The sequence below is a fragment of the Cordyceps fumosorosea genome (assembly GCF_001636725.1).
Source record: "Cordyceps fumosorosea ARSEF 2679 chromosome Unknown scaffold_104, whole genome shotgun sequence".
Taxonomy (NCBI): domain Eukaryota; kingdom Fungi; phylum Ascomycota; class Sordariomycetes; order Hypocreales; family Cordycipitaceae; genus Cordyceps; species Cordyceps fumosorosea.
In genome coordinates, this window is record NW_017387404.1 from 1 (window position 1) to 19,873 (window position 19,873).

At 52.8% G+C, this 19,873-nt stretch overlaps 3 protein-coding genes across 3 annotated transcripts; all 3 read left to right on the forward strand.

Annotated features, from left to right (window-relative positions):
- Positions 1-4,935: 4,935 nt before the first annotated feature.
- On the forward strand, positions 4,936-6,300 carry ISF_09938 (hypothetical protein; the record flags this gene model as incomplete). Its single annotated transcript, XM_018853537.1, has 2 exons — positions 4,936-5,627; positions 5,694-6,300. 2 exons carry the CDS (start codon positions 4,936-4,938, stop codon positions 6,298-6,300), a joined length of 1,299 nt encoding a protein of 432 aa, XP_018699273.1.
- Positions 6,301-7,376: 1,076 nt separating this feature from the next.
- Positions 7,377-8,099, forward strand: ISF_09939 (Chromo domain-like protein; the record flags this gene model as incomplete). Its single annotated transcript, XM_018853538.1, has 1 exon — positions 7,377-8,099. One exon carries the CDS (start codon positions 7,377-7,379, stop codon positions 8,097-8,099), a length of 723 nt encoding a protein of 240 aa, XP_018699274.1.
- Positions 8,100-12,664: 4,565 nt separating this feature from the next.
- On the forward strand, positions 12,665-13,738 carry ISF_09940 (hypothetical protein; the record flags this gene model as incomplete). Its single annotated transcript, XM_018853539.1, has 2 exons — positions 12,665-12,857; positions 13,008-13,738. The coding sequence occupies 2 exons, from the start codon at positions 12,665-12,667 to the stop codon at positions 13,736-13,738; spliced, it is 924 nt and encodes a 307-aa protein (XP_018699275.1).
- Positions 13,739-19,873: the final 6,135 nt, after the last annotated feature.

Consider the following 19,873-nt stretch of genomic DNA (forward strand, 5'->3'; position numbering starts at 1 on the left):
TCTACAAAGGTGGGTACCAGTGTAGATGTAAGAGGAAGGAGTGAGCCGTGTAGTCTCATTCTTTGCCGAAGGAAAAAAAATGGTACAGGGTACCAGATAACTCTAGCGGCCAGATCAGGATCCACCATTTCTTTAAAAGTTAACTAGCAAAAGAGTTGACACTTAAAACGCCTTTCTCTGTACAAAAGTATAATAAGTTATAAGTAAGGCAAATAGTGCCTATACGATAGATGTGGTGACGATTGTGGTGATCGACCAGAAATAGATAACTACGAGGTATATATAGCTATTATTTGATAAGTGAATAAGGCCGTTATAGTACCGTAAAACCCGTTATGGGTGTCGCTAGTGCTTTTAGTTAATTTTAGTTCCCTGGCGGGGTAGGTCAGAACCGCTATCTCTGGCTCTCTAGGCAGCAGCCAAAATATACCCCACTAAAGTTATTATGTTAGAAACCCGCGACACCCATAACGGTTTTTACGGTAGTTCGTCTAGTTATTAAAGAAGGATTAAATAATTTTAATAGTCTATATTAAGAAGTCTAGTCTCTCTATTTCCTTTAGGAGTAGTTAGTAGTTAATATTATTAAAGGCCCTAACTATATTTAATTAAAGGAGTAATATAGACTTATAGTAGGCCTATATTATCTTTACTAATTCTACTACTATAGTGAGGTGTGATGTAGACCGGTACGTCGGGGGTACTGGGTAGGAAGGCAGCGCTGATCTACCCGTAGGGCGCAGTGACTGTGGATCCGGTGGCTCGAACCCCAGACGCGTTGCCCTCGTCCGAGTCGCGCAACGCGGAGTTGGAGAGGGCTAGGTCGCTATTCGATTGTGCCGGGTTAAACCGTCGTGAGGTTGGGGTGAAGTCGAGGCGTTGTTGAGGCATCGAGACGGTGTTGTGGAACGTGGAGTGCACGTAGCGGCAAAGGCGCAACCATTTTTCAAGCAAGAGCAACAGTGTAAGGCGTGACAGTGGATGGGCATGGTGTGATGGTCTTCCGTAAAATGGCCATTCTGATTAGAGCCGCTTACACAGCCTTCATTTATTAAGGGTGCGAGACATTCATCAAACACGTGTCGACCGCTACCCTCCATCATGCTTTTACTCTTGAAAGTTTTGGCCAAGTCACAGGGATCGGACGGTCCGACCGAAACCAGCAATGCGATGGCTCGGCATCTGGTTTGACGCGCGCCTCAACTTCGGTGTTCACGTTTCAAAGTGGGCAGCGAAAGCTAAAAGCGTCATATACCACCTGCGAGGCATGAGCAACACTGTCCGCGGCATCTCAGCTGCTGCGGCACGTAGGGCGGCATGGGCAGTGGTCATGCCAACACTCTTCTACGGAGTCGATGTCTGGTATGCGGGAGCGGGAAGAGTGCCAAAAGGACATCTTGCAACCGTACAGAAGACACTGACAGCGGCCTGTCGGATGGTCCTACCCTCATGGAAAACGACACCGAAGACCACACTGTGGAAAGAAGCCGGCATCCCGCCAGCAGAACTGCTGCTAGAGCAGATTGCAGCACGCAATGCGAACCGCTGGGCGCGCTTGGACACCCACCACCCGCTTGTCCGCCGCCTTCTGCAGCAAGAACACGAAATCAAGTACGCCCCTCATCCGGCCACGGCACGGCGAACAGCTACGAAACGTGTCAGGCTCTTCCGCAATGCTGCTCTGGCACAAGCAATGGAGCGTCCACGGCTGATTCCCCAACGCTTCTCTGATACCATCTGGACGGAAAGCAGAGGGAGGCGCCCGACAAAAGAACGCCAGATTGAGCAAATACAAACATGGAGCAAGACCCAGACGGGACTAGTAGTCTATAGCGACGGCTCTAAAACCAAAAGAGACACGGCGGGATGGGGATATGCTGTCTATCGGCAGCAGCGGCTCGTAGCACAAGGTCATGGACAGATAGGTAAGGGTGAAGTGTTCGACGCCGAGATCAGAGGCGCCCTGGAGGGCCTCCGTGCTGCAATCGCGCAACGACGCCGAAAGGAAAAGATCACCGTCTGCATCGACAACACCTTGGTCATTGACTGCATAGGCACGACAGCACCACCGTCATCACAAATGGCGTTCCGTACATTTCAGAAGACCGGTGATGCAAACCCAGGCATGATCCGTGTGCGTTGGTGCCCAGGTCACGCCGGAATCGAAGGTAACAGTTGTAAATGTGATTCTTCAAGTGTACCTACTTCTTCTCTATCTAGAGAGATCAGATAGACCTCTTTATAGGTACAAGCAAGCTGCCTGCAGCTTGCTTTTGTTGCGTTGCAACACTACTGATACATTGTGATGTTTGATCCCTTGATATTTGCTTTTGGTAGCTTCAGCCTCTGTATCAGAGCTGCTTGACGTCACCTGCCGTTCAGAAACAACTGCAATGAACTGGCCGACCAACTCGCGAAGCATGGAGCCACACTTTCCGTCGACGAGCATCTGCCATCTGTCTCGTATAGAAAAAGACAGATGAAGAAGCAGGTAGCAGTAGACCACCGAGCCTGGTGGGCATCGGTTGAGAGAACGGAGTACCTCAAGCTTGGACTCAGTGCCGAGCTTAAGAAGCTCCCGGAACTCAGTCTCCCCCGCCGCTTGCTCGGCTATCTTCTGACAACACGATCACAACACGGCGACTTTGCGGAATACCATGAGAGATTCCACCCAGGAAAGGCGACGCTGGAGTGCCCTTGCGGACGCCAGAAATCGCCTACCCATCTTTTCTACTGCAGAAAGATCCCTGGCCATCTCCGGGTTCGGCTGTCACCCGACCCAGAGACGGCAATAGGGAAATTTCTCGGTAGATCCTACAAGGTGTACGCGCGCATTGCTGACTTCTACTATTCGAAGATCAACAAGCGCACATAGCACCACGTAGGGTACAAGCCTGGCGCGCTCTGTACAGTATCCAGCCCGAGTAGTTTGCGCTACTCGTTAAACATATGTACTTTTCCTTTGTTCTGGGCGATACACGCCACCGACATCAAGTCTCCCGCTGGTCCCCGTACAAAGACCAGGCGACAAAAGTTATTGGCGCAACGCGCTCGTGGCTGCAACCGCGAGCGCATCACGCCAGCATCATCGTGAACCCGCGGACGGGTATCGATTCAGACAGATACATGCCATTGGGCGCGACACTGCTACAGTTGGAGGATGATGGCAGGGAGAGTATTCCAGGGGCAACTAGTGAGAACATGGGCGCGCGCCGCCCTGTGGGGGCCTACTAGGCGGATACGCCTGCACGTTTATCCGTAGAAGGCTCGATAGCACGTCTAAAAGCCTACTCTAGGGCGCCAACAGACGTAAATAATCAAATCAAATCAAATCAAATCAAATTCATATTTTTCAAGAGTGCTGTAGAGTCATAGCTTATTGAGGAAAGATTACAGATTGATGTAGACGGTAATTTGACCGCACCTCTCTGTTTGTAAATAGCGCCGCCTTCATGTCGTTCAAGTTTGTGAAAAATGGACTTCACACGGCATGCAGCTGGGACGGTGTGTCACTCCCCAAAAAGAAAAGAAAAACAAATACGTGCTAAAATTAGCAACGAATCGATCGATTCGATCGATGTCCCATCGAATGGTGCCTACATATTCGATTCGCTTCGAATCGAACAGGTCTACGGGAGATTCGAATCGAATCGAATGGGCCAGCAGCAGATTCGATGCGAATCGAATAGACCCACTATAGATTCGATATCGAATCGAATGCCCAGTCATTCGATTCGCATTCGATAGATGTCCAACCCTGGACTGGATGCGGGCATGGGGAAAGACCAGGGTCGGACAGTGAGCTGTCAACCTGCGATACGCTGTCAGAAGGCAAGAGGGAAGAAGTGCAAGACCAGGCTGTGAATGGAGACATATCGTCGCCCATCTTTACTGCACTGCTGCCAGTTGCTGGCAGGAGGTGGCAGGGACGGATGCCTCTGCTGGGCGGCAAGCCCCTAAACAAAAATTGCGGGGCCTCTTACCTTGAGAATTATTAAGAATATATTCTTGAGACTCGGGCTATACAGTATTCTTATCCTTATCCATAAGCTTAACAATAATTATGCATTAACCCTTAAAAATATATATATTACTGGGATGTCTGCGTGACAGTGCAATGCTTAATGGTCCACACAATTCGGAGCGCCGTGGCAGGAAGACAACTAGTGAGAACAGGGGGGGCAGGCGCCTGGTTAGGGCCCACTTAGCGACTGTACATTAATCCGTAAAAGGCTTGATAGCACGTCTAAAAAGCCTACACTGAGGCGCCAACGGACGAAATAGTCAAATCAAATCAAATCAAATCAAATAACTAGACAATAGTAGATACAATATGGCTGAAAGCCCGGCAACTGGTACGGTTCGTCACTTCAATAACTGACCGAACGAGAAGGGAGTAAGCGCACCCAAACCGCACCCGAACCGCACTTGATATTACCATAGCAAGGGCAACGGTTCGGTAGCGATAACATGATGACAATGAATTAGACCCAGCATAGACAAGAAGAGCGCAAAGACCAATCAAGAACCGTAAATATTCAAGGGCATTTAGGCCGTACTTTTTCCCCCTTTAAGATTGTTGCAACTTTTGCCAATCAGCAGAGGCCCAGCGTTGACAACTAGTCCTGGTCACTGAGGGTTAGGGTTAGGGTGGGTTGCCCGGACAACGCATTGGCCCCGCATTGCCAACTCGCCTCGGACAGGACGTCACTTGCGGTCTTGCGACTAAGCATCATCAAATTTACAACGTGCAATCTCCCGCAACAACCAGTTCGCCGCGACAGCCGTAGCGCAATCGCAACGGACATGCAACTCGACGAAATTCAAGGTTGGTTGGGTGCAACCGAATCAAACAACGCAGACGACGACGGCAAGGAAAACAATGAGCAACTCGCACGACTCGCACGACTGGATCATCTCAAACAACTGGCGCCAATGCCCGCAACAGCAAACGACGACAACGACAACAGCGACCGCCCCGTGAAGCGACGACGACTCGACACCCCAATCACGCCGCCCTCGTCTTGCCCTAACGACGCCAGCAACATGGCCTCGCCATCGAAGCGGCCGCTCGACGACGCAACGCCTCGCGCCAAGCGCGTCCAGACGGCTGCCTTCATGCCCGAGCACAGCTACCCCTCGCTCTCGAGCGCCTCGGACCAGTCCCCGTCGTCATCGCGTCGAAACCCGTCGCCCCAGAAACACCTGCGCACGCTGGCACTCCATCCACGCGGTCTTGACGTGCGTGACATGTACGACGTCAAGGACACCATGGCCCGGCCGCCGATGCTACGGAAGCTGCTCGTCGACATTGAGGCCTTTTCCGACGGCCAGGGCATCGTGGCCAAGGACGCGCAGGACGCGCTTAGAAAAGCGGCCGACGCGGATGATCGGTTTGCTTGGGCCTTGCGAGCCGGCGCTCCGCATGTCTCGGACGACGAGGAGCTGCTTGGCAGATGTCCGCCGCCGAGTACGGTGCGCAAGGTCATGAAGGCAGCCTTTCAATGCAATGCGAGGCGGCACCCAGAAGCCACCTGGAATCTCGAAGTGCATCAACGCATCCTCGACATGGCGTTGCGCCCAACGGAAGAGACAGACTTTGAGAATCTCGTCGACTTTATGGGCTGGTAAGCTCGCCCCCCTTGTGTCGCCGTCGCAGTTCCATCTCTGACTTGATAACTAACAAGACTTAGCACCACGGCTTCCATCATGCGCGAGTACGGCACCCCGACGCTGGCAAAAAAGGTAGATTTTTGCGTATACATTGACCCCGAAAATGACCCCTCCCTATCCCCAGAGTTCCTCACGGCTGCTTCTTTTGTCCGAAGCAATATGCCCGAGGAAGTTCTCGGCTTCGCCGACTTTGCCCCGCTGGATGGCCGCTTCATCGCGCTGAGCATCGAGACTAAGAAGCCAAGCGAGAACTTTGAGGCGGCGGAGCTGCAGCTGGGCGTCTGGGACATGGCGCGGTGGGCTTTTCTGCGGCGGCTGGCGGAGCTACGGTCCGGGCCGCCGGATCAAGCCGGCGGCGCAGATGTCAACATAGGCAGGCAAGACGTGAAGCTACCGGAATTCTTGCCGGGCATCATCGTGCAGGGTCATGATTGGTACCTTGTCATGACGACCATGGAGGGGGGCAAGACGGTGCTCTGGCAAAAGGTTAGCATTGGCATGACGTCGACGCCCAGGGGCGTGTACCAAATTGTCCGCGCGTTGCAGTACCTGGAGAAATGGGCGAGAGATGTGCACTGGCCATGGTTGCGCGACATGATTCAAGGCATAGCAGTTGTCTATGCATGAAATACATTATGGCACGCGAATGGGCAGGCCAACTGAACTTTTTTACGGTGTACATGACATATTTTCTGTATTTAGCGTCACTTGTTCTAAGATGCCCAAGCCGACTCTTGTGTTCCAACAACGAATATACACCTATAGACCAACACTGCCTCGGGAGTGCTCAAAGAGTGAGTCATCACTCGAGGGCCTATGGTCCGGCGCGCACTACACGGTCATTGGGAGCGCCACTTAGGCTACCATAAGAGGAGCTGGCACCAGCCAGACTGGTATTAATAGCGCGAGAAAACATCGAAGGCTTTTCAAGCATCTATAGACGAATACAACTATTGCTTACCGTACAGTACCATGCAAAGAAGATACCCGACAGAAGCATCTCTGCCAGAGCCTTACCCTCGTTGACTTAGCCCCGCAATGCCGAGCTATTTTTCGAGCAGGCAGGGGCGAACATCTGCACTATTGCAGACGGGAAATCACGACTAGCTGTTTCTGTGTGACACGGGCCTCGATAGTTTCTTGCGGCTTACATTGAATACGGCAGGGGTTTGTAAGATAATGCATAGTGTGATAGTTATGAGTGTCGCTGCGAATGGCAGCACACATCGACCTGGGATCTGATCGCAACGAACGCAGCTCTGATTGCTAAGCCCGAGGCCGGCGCTTGAACAACATCGAACTCCTGCACGAAGAGACAAACTTGATGCTTCTAGAGCAGGGGCATACCGTAAGGAATCTGCTTCTCATTCGTGCAGATCGGGAATGGGTATTTTCAACCGTGACTTCACGCCGGGCACGGCCCAGAGGTGCTGGGAAATACACACATGAAGGCTGTAGGGCGGCGACACCAACCACACACCTAGGTGCGGGGACGGGCAGCCAGCGGCAAGTGGCTGCTCCGGCGGGCGCTCGATGCGCGAGGTTGACGCGCTAGTTTTCTGGTCGTAAGTTCAGGCAGATTTATGGGGAGGCTACAAGGACCTGCGCAACGCGCTGTGGCGCTTATTATCTTCTTTCGACATGCCAAATTTTGACCGTCACAGCCAGAAAGTCAATCATAAACAAGCATTTCGGCATCCAATATGGCGTCGCTAATACGGATCTTGAACTCCTCGCCGACGGAACAAGCACATCAGAGCGAGGCAGCGTCGCCGAACAATCCAGAACAGCCCGAGGAACCAGCGAGACCAAATGGAGGGGCACCGCTGACTGCACCAATGTCACCAGGCGGACCAACGTTGATGGGCAACTCCAACTCTCTTCCTGATCGAAGTGGACATGGAGTGTCAACAAGTGAACCTCAATCAAACACAACCGATGCGAAACAACTGGTTCATTACAACGGTCAAAATTGGGAGTACGAAAGTTTCGAGTGGCTTCAGCCAGGCATTCTGTCATTGAATCTCAAGCCTGTCGGATCAAACGGCGCAAATGAGCTTGTCCGCGAGGCCTACATACAATCCGACAATCCTGACCAACTTCTAAGGCTTTGGAACGCCATCCCCCGACCTGTCTATACGCCCGACCCTACACTTTACGAGATCTTTGCGGTTCTCCGGCATAAGGAGTTCAAGAATGATGAAGGTGAGAAAGCCATCTTGCTACAGGTACAATGGACGGGTTTCAGCAAAAAGGACACGAGTTGGGAGGCAGAAGCATATGTCAAGCGAGTCGCCTCGGATGTGTTGAATGAGTACTGGTCCAAGCGTGCAAAAGGCTCAGCTAAGATAACCAAGCGCGCAAAAGGCTCAGCCAAGATATCCAAGTGGGCTCGTCTACAGCGTCAAGCGACGCAGCAGCGGTAGCGGACTTCTAATAACGCGGCCAACTCGACCGTGAAGCATCGCTGTTGCCAACCCGCTCACCTTCCCACACTCGTAACGTTGAGGGAACGGTTATACGCCAAGTGGGAAGCAACTGCTATTTGCAGACGCGCGAACCGACAACTGTCCATTGCCATCTTCGCTTTTCGCCCCGTCCCTGGTTATGCTCGTGCATGCACGATCACAACTCACCTTTCCATCGAGAGCTTAGTTATCACTGAGCTGTCCCGGCACTCGCACACCACGGGCAAAGCGTGCTGCAATTGATGATCACCCCCTGGCAATGCGGGGATGCTAACGGCCGGTGCGGCTATATCATTCCGCAAAGTTCAAAGCGATCAAATATACGTGGCTCTCTTTTTCGGCCAGCACGCTTGCAGTGACTTCCGTGACCACCATCCCCGTCCCATGGACTTATCTTGAGCGCCGGTTTCGGGTCCACATGATGCGCATGTGTACATCTCAAATCTAGTCCTGGAATGATAGGTCAGACAGACTTCGCTCAGAAAGGGCCTCATCCTGAATGATACCAATTATACTATCTCATGTTTTGCTCACTAGTGTTTAATGTCGTGAAAACTCAATCACCGAAGCTTTGGTACCGGAAGGGGGCTCAGCGTAGCAAATATTGCGACGGCAAGAATACTATAATTTCCAATGCTAAGCTGCAGCAGCCGTGACGGGCTGGACATTTGGTGGACTTCGCTCCGTGAGCAAACGATCCAGTTGCTCTATAACTCGGTCCCCATTCCTCAACGATATACTTCGATAGTCTACAACAAACCGCTCATCGGGTTTGAACGTGTCCACAAATTGTCTGGGAACCCAGCTTTGGTACATGAAGATATTGCCCCGACCAAGGCCTATAACCCTCGCCCACGCGCCCAGTTGCTTCTGGTCGGCCGGTTGCTTCTGATCGGCCGGTTGTTTCCGGTCGGCGCTCCTCAATATCTTTTGCGCCATCGCTACCATAATCAAAGCTATCTGCGCGTCCTCTTCAGCTTTGTTGGGCTTGATGCGAAGATGCTCCTCAGCTCTGCGTTCGCTGAATTCCTTCTTCTCTCTTTTGGCTTCTGGTAGCAAGGCCATGGGGTGTTTTGCCCTCCTTTCTGCCATCTTCGTGAAGTCGGTAAATGCTATCTCTGACCGTGTGGATGGGACGTGGAAGAGGCCATCTGCCTCTACCACCATAGAACTTCGATATCGTAAGTGAAGCTTGGGCTTTCGTGGACGCAATCCGTACGATGAAAGCAGCGCTACCATTCCTTTTGACGTGGCGTCTCCATAGTACGTCAGCTCTTTCACAATACTTCGTCGCGTGGCATGACACGAAGATTTTGCCTCAGTTGCCGACACCTCGGTGCGCCTCTTCCTGAAGTGTATGCGAAAGATGTCCTTGTCAGTTTCGCTGCAGTACAGAGATTTGCTATATGATGGCCCCAAAGGAGCTCACCCGACTCGTCGGCCTGATAGTGCCTCCTCGGTGCAGAAGTTGTCTCCGTTTCGCTGGTGTGTTGTCCTCGGGATTGAGCTTTCGCTTCGACCCAACCTCTTCGTGGACTCGCGATGGCAAGCTTGGAACTTCCATGATGTCTCCTTCGCCGGATTCCTTCCGAGATCTTGTCCCGTAAACACAAGCGTACTAGGTAGAAGCTCGTGATGACGTGCGTCGATGTCGATGGCAGGGGTGGGGACGTTCTCGTCCGCCAAGTTGTTAGAGGCGGGTCGGCCGTATCCCACGTGACAACGCGTCTTGATCGCGGCAGCAAAGAGACTTGCCCCGCATCGTTTATGTTGCAGCTCGACAAGTCCATGTTTCCATGGCTGTGGGGATAAGAAACAATACTTCCGTTCTGTGATACGACTCACGCCGCCTCCGTATTCGTATTCGACCTATTTTTGTCCCCCCATACCCAAGTCATGGCCGTGCCCCCTCGATCCCAAGTTTCCTGAAAAGTTTCCTGAAACTATTGCGCAACTCGCAGCCCAGTCCTGTCCTTACGTTCTGTCGCACCTCGGTGACAGATTGGGAGCGCCGGCCAGCAAATGGGGCTAAGACGAAATGCAAGCCTTCAGGGCCATCAAGAACACCAAAGCTTGGCAGACACGCTTTCTATCATCCCTAAACGCCGACCATGAACAGTCGTGTCCAATCCGCCAACCCTCGAGTTCGTCTTCTCAGCAAATTAATCTCGAAGTGGTTGGACGTCTTCGCGAACGCTTTTCCGGGCTTCGTACCGCCTCTGAATCTTCGTTGTACAGCTCCCCCGACGGTCGTTTCCGCCTCGCCCTGGCCAGATTAATTCGGTCCGATGTTCGGGATGAGAGGAAGTATTCCACTCGCGAAGGTGCTGGTAACAGGCAAGCCGCTCATTACCCCGATTTTGTCCCCTCATCGACGATTCCGATTCCAGAATCTTCGTCTCCTGCGCGGCCATCTTCGTCCGAATGTAACGGTAGTCGCGCTAGCGTCCCTCTGGACGACGACCAGAACGAGTCCCGCGCCCGCAAACCAGAGTTACTTGCGGCCGAGCTGGCCAAGGAACTCTTCTGCCTGTCTCTGTGCTCGGCCCTAGAACAGTCTCGTCCCCAGGAAGAGTATTGCTTTCGCCCAGAGAGCCATGTATCAAGGGTAGTAATTGCTGGCAAAACCATTGTTGGGCGCGGATGATGGCGGCCCCTGCAGAAAGCGCCTCCAGTTCTCCTGGACAATCATTCACCCGTGTCTCATGATGGGTGAATGTAGGCCGGCATCCCAGAATCTGTTTTATGACGACCGTGCCGAGAGATATTTTCCTGTTTTAACAATCAAGGCTCTGGTTCAAGTCGTCGGAGAGGCTGTCACGACTTGGAAGCAGTATAGCCCTACAGCACTCTTCGTGATGGGTTCGATCTTTCCTCCACTTGAGCCCACTCTCAGCTAACCAGCTCGCTTGTTATAGCGTATTTTCCTATATCTGCAATGACTCGTTTATGCGTTTCTTCCATTTTGACTTCGGCTCTCATTACGCTGAATACTTGAACGCGCCCACGGAGAATGCGCAGTTGGACCTTGTCCGAAGACCATCCAGAAGACACATGCATTCGCGTTGGCTAGTTCGAAGTGGCTGGAGCTCGAGGAGCCTGGCGGCGTTATTCTCTCCATTTGCCATATGCTGACTCGATTGCGACTGGAAGAACGTCATGAGGTCGGATCTCAACAAGCCACGCCAGATGAACTGATGGAAACCTTTTCCGAGTCAGATTATTCTGTCGAGATGTGAACGGCTTCCAAACGAGACTCGTCGCGTCTAGAGACGGGGAGGAACGACTAACAGGTCGGCTCATCTTCTCATGTACGTGCTGGCTGCCCCTATTACTAGATTTGGTCGCTGCTATTCTGCAAAGTGCTACGGTGATCGCATGCTGCTTCTCTTCGTTCGCATCTCGCACGTGAGCGTGGATTGTGGCCATGGTAACACTTTGAAGTCCGTACTCGAGAGGTCGTAAATGCTGCTCAGTGTACGGTGTTCAACTTCATGGGCCGCCAGGGTATCCGAAGGACGTCTGCCTCATTAACGGTGCCTTCTCTACGTCTCGCAGCATGAAGAAACACGGGCCGAGTTTCGCCAGAAGGTATCGTTGAAACATGATGTCTCTTCGCGTGGCGCCATTCTTGCTTGTTCAAACACGAACGTCCCCAGACACGCTCCGAATCCAGCCACAGGCTTGACGACTTAGGTGCTGGGTACCTGCCGCGACGCGTACCCCGGCTTACCAGGGTGCCGAGACGTGTATCTCCCGGCAGCACAGCTCTGCTGTCCAGTGCCTCGACGCGATTGCTGGCTGACGTGCACGCGGGTACAATGACGGCGCATCCTTGCCTCGGCGAGTGCAAGCATCGAGCAAGTCAGTCTGTCGAGATCCTCTGTGCTGCACGGGCGCGGGTGGCCACTGACTGCTTCGCATGAAGGAGCGCGCCCCCCTCCCCCCCGGAGATTTAGGCTGCAGCCCAGCTCACGCACGAAACGACTGGCCTCGAAGCGACCTCGGCGATCTTACCATTCATCGCTCTACTACGAGATGTCTTGATGCTCAAAACACAAGGATTATCAGCTATGAGCTGACGGTTCTTCTCATGGCCCCTTGGCGTCCTCGACAGTAATGGGAAGTGACTCGGGTAGGCTCCTTTAGGTGCGACGTTAGTACGATATTTCAGCCGACTCGCACAATTAGTCTTTGGTGGCGGGTACTGGCCCCGTTGAGGAGTGCCCTGAACCTGCGTGCGGCCGCGAGATTCCATGTGCACGCGTACAAAGAGTAGACACCTTTTTTGTACTGAAGGAAAGACCCAATTCATATTAAAAATACAGTTCACTACCGGCCGATTGTCTTCCTTTTTTTCGAGGCTGCATTCATGAGTGGCTGACGGTTGTCCAGACAACCAGCACTGGGGCACACCAGTTCATCACAGCCACTTAGGGTTGGGCCTCAACACGCTGCCTGCAACACATGCAACACACGGCGGCACGACATGTCATGACCACCGCGAGACTTCATCACGAGAAATGGAGCCTTGCAAACCATTCTCTGGTGCGCGAGCCGGCCTACCGCCACCGAGACACCCCGACCAAGGCCTCGCGCGGTGCGGCACCACGACCCGCAACGAGGAGCGCGCCGTGACGCTGCGTCATCCGCGTTATCCCGACGACTCCAACATCTTGCTCGTGCTGCCGGCGCTTGATCCAATTCCCGGCTCGGGTGGGTTTTTAGCCGAGGGCAATTCTCTCGGGCTTGGTCTGCACCACGACACGGCGCGCGTTGCGTGCGCCATCGTCGCCAACTGTCGCTGGGATGGATAACTTTCCGAGAGCAAGGTGGACGGCGCGCCACCGTTCACGACCGACCCAGACCATCTTTTGCCGGGCCGCAACTACTACTTTCACGTGCCGAGCGACACTGGTGACGGTGAGCAGGGCACGCCGTACCCAATCGTGCCATCCTTTGCACACTTCCGGTTTCCGCACAACAAGTTGCCGCCTACGTGGACGGCTACGTGGACGGTGTCTGGGTTGTCCTTTCCCCCGAGCGACAACGACCCGCCGCGTAAGTTTTCATTTGAGGATACGGTCCTCACGCGCGATGGCTCTTGCCGCCTGACGGCTTCCACGATTGGCGCCGAGATTGCCCACTTCATCCCCCGCACTGAGGACGCCTGGTTCGTCGCGAATCAAATGTTCCAGTATTCGTCACGGCCGGAGGCTGTCATCACCAACAAGACCAACAACCCGCGCAATGCCATACTGATGGGCTCCCAGCTGCACTCCGTCTACGACCAGCGCCAGTTCGTCGTGGTCCCGAAATGGGGCGCCTGGCTGATCCACGTCCTCTCCGGCCGGCATGAGGAGGAGCTGGCCTCCGTTTACCACAATGTCCCGCCGAAGCTATTGTCGGGCCTGGCCGTCGAGTACGTCTTTGCACGATTCGCATGGACGGTGCTCGCGCAGACGAGCTTCCTTGAGGCGGGTGTGCCCCGACATGTCGTGGTGCGTGGCAAGGACGGGCTGCCAACGGCGCGAGGTGTTGGGACAAGACTGCCGCACCATGTTCACGCCGAGTCTGCCCAGGTCCAAGAGCCGTAGTCAGAGCCCGAAGTAACGCGTGCGGGATGACACGGCTGAGGATGAAGAGGAGGATTACGGTCGCGTGAGCGACGACGATCCCGAGCGGGATACGCGGGGACGGCCCAGGAAGAGGGCAGCCTACGAACCGGCCACGAAATCGGCGGCGTCTAATGTTAACTGCTGGAGTGGATATTGGAGCGTAGTGTGCTAAGCAAAGAAATGAAGCCAGGATAACAGCTAGCATTGCATTCCATTGTATGTTAATTACGCCCGGTGATTGAGAGAGGTGAGCCTCGAGGAAGTGGAGAGCCTTCGTGGGCAGGAAGGTGGTCCGTGGAAGTTGGAGCGGCCCGAGTGGGACGGCGTTGGTGGCGGCCTCGATGGCGGGACACCGACACCACTTCACAGATAAAATACTATGAAACGTAGGCCCGTGTAACGTTTAAGATCGTGTAATGTTCAATATAGGCAGCTATGGCTACGTTCATTACTGCTTACTGCGCCGGGTGGCTTCCAGCCTAGCCCGAAGATTGAGTATATTCTGCCACCCTAGACCCGTCCTAAGGTCGAAACTGCATACTCGATAAGCCAAAGTGGAATATCTCGGACGCCAGTCACTGCGACACCCAACGATGAAGAGGTTGCCTTGTCGACGAGAGTCTTCGCAGGACCTGTAACGCTACTATTGCCCGACCGTTACTGGGATATTAAAGAATGGCGCGACTATGAAGATGGAGAATCGGACCTGAGTGCAGTCGAACACTTCGAGATACGCGTTGACGGGGGTCTCTTCGTGACATATTGCTAACAATTCGGCAACAAAATGAGTGAAAGTGCGAAGTATAGACACGAGAACAACCTTTGTTTTGAAGGACTGAAGGGGCACGATGACCACGCTTGAAGGTCAATGTTGCTTAAAGAAGCGATTTGCTAGAGAGCCGGCAACTTTTGGCAGAGTCACCGCGGTAGATGAAACTGTCAGTGCACTTCGTGAATGCCATGTAAAGAATGTACAGGTGTTACAAGTGTGCGTTTCTCAAACACAGATCCAACAAGAGGTAACGGGAGGCATGTGTACGTCGACACAAAGAGTCTACTGGTAGGCCTCCCCCAACTGCCGCTGATGGCTGAAGTCGTGATGCCCGCCTGCCCTTCTCCTCTCGACACCACAATCATGACACACCTGGCAAGGCACCGCCTTGGCCGTTTACAATGCTCCGTCTATAATGTGTAAGCTGGTGTGGCAAATCTCGAATCTCCGATGAGTATCTTCGGTTTGCTGAATATGGGACATATTCCCTCAATGCTCCCCTCTATAGCCATGCAACATGGAACAAGTCGACCGGACACAATATTTCCTGAAACATGAATATGCGTGTCTGGCTAGATTTGGCGAAAGATAGCGCCTTGTTTGCTCGGAAGTTGGACTCTGAAGCGGGCCAGACACCATAAGGTATTTGCGAATTGTGAGACGTGAGCAGATAGGGTATTGTCATCAAGCGGTCAATTGCGGGTGGGAGCATCCGCGCGGTGGTTGCGCCTCACACGAGCTGGTCCACAGACAGGAATCCTAAGCGGATGAGGGAAAAGAGGCAAGCAATGGCCCCCTTGTGCCACTCGGTGAGGATGAGAACTGCATCGGTGTCTTCAAACTGCGGCCCTCTGTCCCAACTTCGCGTGACAGTCCCGCTGCATTGGCTTCGATAGGCTGTCGGAAAATGTTATCCGGCCTGTTACTAACACGACCTATTGCAGCGTCGAGTACATGCACTTTTGCCTGGTGGAACCCACTACCAGCAAAGTAGTTCAATACTCCAGCTGATCCATGATCTTGGAAGAATGCCGCGTTTGTGCCCCGCCCCACCATTTATGATAATTTATTATGATCAGACTGCAAATGATGGTGGCGTTGATGGCGCGAACTGAGATACAAGCAGCAGCAGCTTTTTACACCGACCATTTGTCGTGTCGAAACATACGTAACCTCAGGGAGCATTGCGTGTTATGCTGATGTTTTTCGACTTGGCAATCCTCTTTCGCGCTCTCACCCGCTCCCTTCATGGTATATCTTGGTTCACAGTCGTCGCCATCAAGTACTCGGAGAAAAAGGGAAAAGGCGTGTCTGGGGAATTTGGCTACCTGCACCTCTTTAGCCGCTTACTGAATGGCTTTTCCCAGGAAACGTGTAGTTGGCGCAATTTGCTTACAAGGGTCCGGTCTATGGACCTTCGTGATCCAGTCCCGCCTCCTAGCTTGGCAACGCAAGGTAGCCCACACTCCAGCAGCGGCGGTGCGCGCGGACAGAGCAGTGGCGAATCGGGCTAGAGAGATCCTCCGGCCCAGACAGACACTTGAAACATTGTCCACTTTCCCCCCCGGCCCCCGACGGAGCTTGACTTTGTGTGGACCACTATGGGTCCCAATCTCGATAAACTCGCCTCTCTTCAGATGTGATTGCTTCCGAAGAGTACAAGAACGTTGAATGTGCCGAGGAGATATCCTTTTTATTGCGCATTTGCAACAGGGTAAAGCTTTTCAGAAACGTGGCTTGCAATCAAGCACTGGCAGCTGCCCAATTTATTCTATCCCTCCCCCTCCTCTCGTTCTGCCCTCTTCCCTCTCTCTCAGGAGGTGCCTATGGCGAAGAAGCCATGATCGAATGTTCAGGCCCTGGTCGCCTTTTGTATATCCTCGTTCATTACCACTCTTTTTTCTCACTCTTTGATAAGCTGGGAGTGGCCACGAGCCTACTCCGGCCAATCCTGCCTCGCCGGCTTTTCCGCCTCTCATATACACTCGAGGTCTTCCAAATTCGACAGGCGCTAGTTCGCACATCTTCATATCTGTTACTTGCCCCTTGCCTCGCCACTTTACACGGCAAACCTGGGTCATGTAGCATGCCTACAAAGCACGCCGAGCCAGCTCCAACTCTTCAGGGATCTTTTGCTACGCCGACGGTGCACCCTATGCCTCAAACAGCGGGGCTCAAGAAGCGTAAGAAGCTGGGGTATCACAGAACATCGATAGCATGCAGTAAGGTTGACATTTTATTTCATGGACGCTGCTCATGGCTTGTCGAGTGGTCGCGTGGCGTTCCAGACCCACTGGAATTTTGCTGGAGTCACAACTAACTAGAGTCTGCCCTACAACAGATCATTGCAGGCACCGGAAAATTCGATGTATCGTATCTCCGCAGATACAGAATCTATGTTTGAACTGTATACGACTCAAGAAGGACTGCAGCTTCTGCCTTGACCAACGATCGGCGGCGGACTCGCAAGGCAATACTACTGGCCAAGGAACTAGCAGCTCAACAGCGCATTCGCAGTCCTCACCAGCGCTTGGGAACCACACTGACATGGCGGCAAGATCTCTACACGGGATGGGGCAGGTACAAGACTCGGTTGCGCTTACTCCCTCTGCCACTATATCATCCAAACTAGGCTACGCTAGCGTTACAGGTGAATTTCTATTCGACGCGAGGGATCTTGAAGCATGTGGATGAACTACACTGACCCATCTTCTAACAACAGGGATGAACATGCCAACCACGACCGGACAGAACTGTAATGTCTCTCCTGGATCGAGTCTCGCCTGGGGCTTTGCTGAGTCAAACCCAGTAAGTCTGCTTGGATCCGTGGACATGGCCTATGGTTGGCACCCAATTGGCAGCGAATCCGGCTCTACAGTACCAATATTACCCTCCACACCTGAACTGGCTACTCAGTCGGCTTGGATGGCAACAACGCCCGAAACGGCGCAGCTTAACAGCTGGAATTGTGACAGCGGGTTAGCTCGGGCAACACAAGCGAGGTCTGTATCCTTTGACGATGACCCCATCGGTCAGCTACGACAGCAATTCGTGTCTGCTCCGAGCAATGAACTGCATGATGGGCGGGCAGCGAACACGGAAAACACGTTTACGTCCCCGATGAATCTGGCCACGGTACGAGGGCATCCGCCTAGCCAAACACGCGGGCTGAGCGGCAGTTGGGACTCACAACGGCAGGAAATGCTCCATGTTATGCTAGAATCATGCGGCAGGGATCCAGGATGCGCTGGACATTCGTCTGTACAGCCTCAAAACGCATGTAGCCACAGCGCTCACTCTCTAAATGATGTATAATGGCTGCAAGAGTCATGCATTCTCTTCTGCAGCGGTTGTTAGGACAGTGATAAAGCTTCTGTTGGTGAATAGGGGAGCCAAGATGCTGATTCAATGACGTATGTTTACTGAAGGGGGGTGCGCACAGGTAGCATTGGTATGCATTGGCGATGGGGTTCCACGCCTTCTCGGTAGCCTCGTAGCTAGTGCTGCCCGACCAAGGGGGCAATTTCTTGGAGATGACGCCATTGGGGTCGCGCTTTCTGACGGCCTCGTAAAGTTGATCGCGATTCAAAGGAGCCTTGGAGCAAGAGCCGCTTTCAAGATGATGAACCAAGCTGGTCGCCGTTTCGTGCCCAGTTTTGCAGAAAATGCACGGATGGAGCTGAGGTGCTACTCAATAGTCAGTCATAAAAAGCGGCAGAAATACAGTAAACTAAGGTCCTACTTGGTTAATACTTTTCCAGTTTTGGAAATCGCGATCACAGCGGTCGCAGAAGTGCTTCATGACTTCGTGGTCCCGAAGGCTCTCTTCATCATGAAAACTTGCGTCGCAGTCGTCACATTCATAATCTGGCTCGTCCGGTTCAGATACAGCCCAGTGGCCCACATCGGTCATATGTTGACTAACAGCATGCTGACTACCAAAATACTCTGAACAGAAGTGTGCGCTGGCAGACAGATCGACAACCCCGACGCCTACCGTGGCAGCAGTCGAAGCAATCGGAAAAGGAAGCCAAACAAAGAAAAAGAAAAGGAAAAAAAAGGGCAGTCCCGTTTAGATCTCAGTCCATGACCGCTGTTATTATACCTGTATGGTTAAGACTTTGCACCTTTTATGACTCTGGATGATTGTACTCGCCGGATGAGCAGCTTGAACATGAATGGATTTGAACAAGATTGTTAAGAAGGCTGTGGCTGTGTGTGGGCCGTATCAACCAATGAAGACCTGTTTGACGTCCTACCAATCAACAACCCTCCCTAGGAAAGGTACCCATAGTTTGCCACTAAGCGCACACAAGGAGGTATCATTCCCACAGCCACTTCTTGTAGGATAGACATCATCAATTAATTTCATGTTGCTCCTATTCGCACCTATACAGTCCGGCCACTCCTAGACTGAGCCTCTGAGCGCTCAGGTAACCTATAGTAAGCTCATCGATCCACTGTCGCTGATAATTGTTGTACGTTAGCCGATGGCGATCGACCCATGGCGGCCGATCTGGATTACCACTGGCTTGGCTTCAGTTGCTGGGATCGGCACGCGGACATACAATTTCACCACTGCATTATTTAGAGCAAAGAGCCAAAACATACAGTGAGCAAACTGATTTTTCAAACTCCGATAGAGCATTTCCCGTCAAGTTGCGTTCTCAACATTCAGGACAAGGCCGAAGGGCGCTGAAGCACATTCTTCTTTCCTCACCACTCGCTCTAGATATAACAAAAACCTCATACAAGAAAATCCTAGATAGGGGGCCACACAACCTAATTCTAGAGTTTTGTCCCTAAGTCTACGGGCGCTGAAGCTTAAATGTTAAAGCATGACTGAGGTCTAGTTTGATGGCCACTCCGTCTGTTTTGATGTGGACGGGCTCTACCAGGGCGCTACCAACGGCGCCGGACCAGCACCCAGTTTCTCCACCATAATGTCTTGTTCGACGTCCCGCCCGCTTGACCTCGTTGGAGTGACCTCAACGGTAGCCTTTCGTCTTGTGTTTTAAACAGCTTAGTAATACAAGGGTTGCAGACAATCAATATACTCACCCGATTACTAGAAAGAATGTGCTGGAGTGTCAAGAAGGCTGACGTGTTCAAAAAAGCCATGAATCACCATTGAGTCAGGTTCCATCTTCGCTGATCGATTGCAGCGCCGCGCACTCACTGTTTACATGTAACGTCGACGAGACACGGCGTAGTAGCCGCCCGTCTCAGACTGAGCTGAAGATTGATCGAGTTGTCATGGACCGCCGCCAGCACATCGAACATCAATCAACCACTGAAACACACTCCACTCATCTGGCTCGTCCCCGTGTGGTTGGGCACCA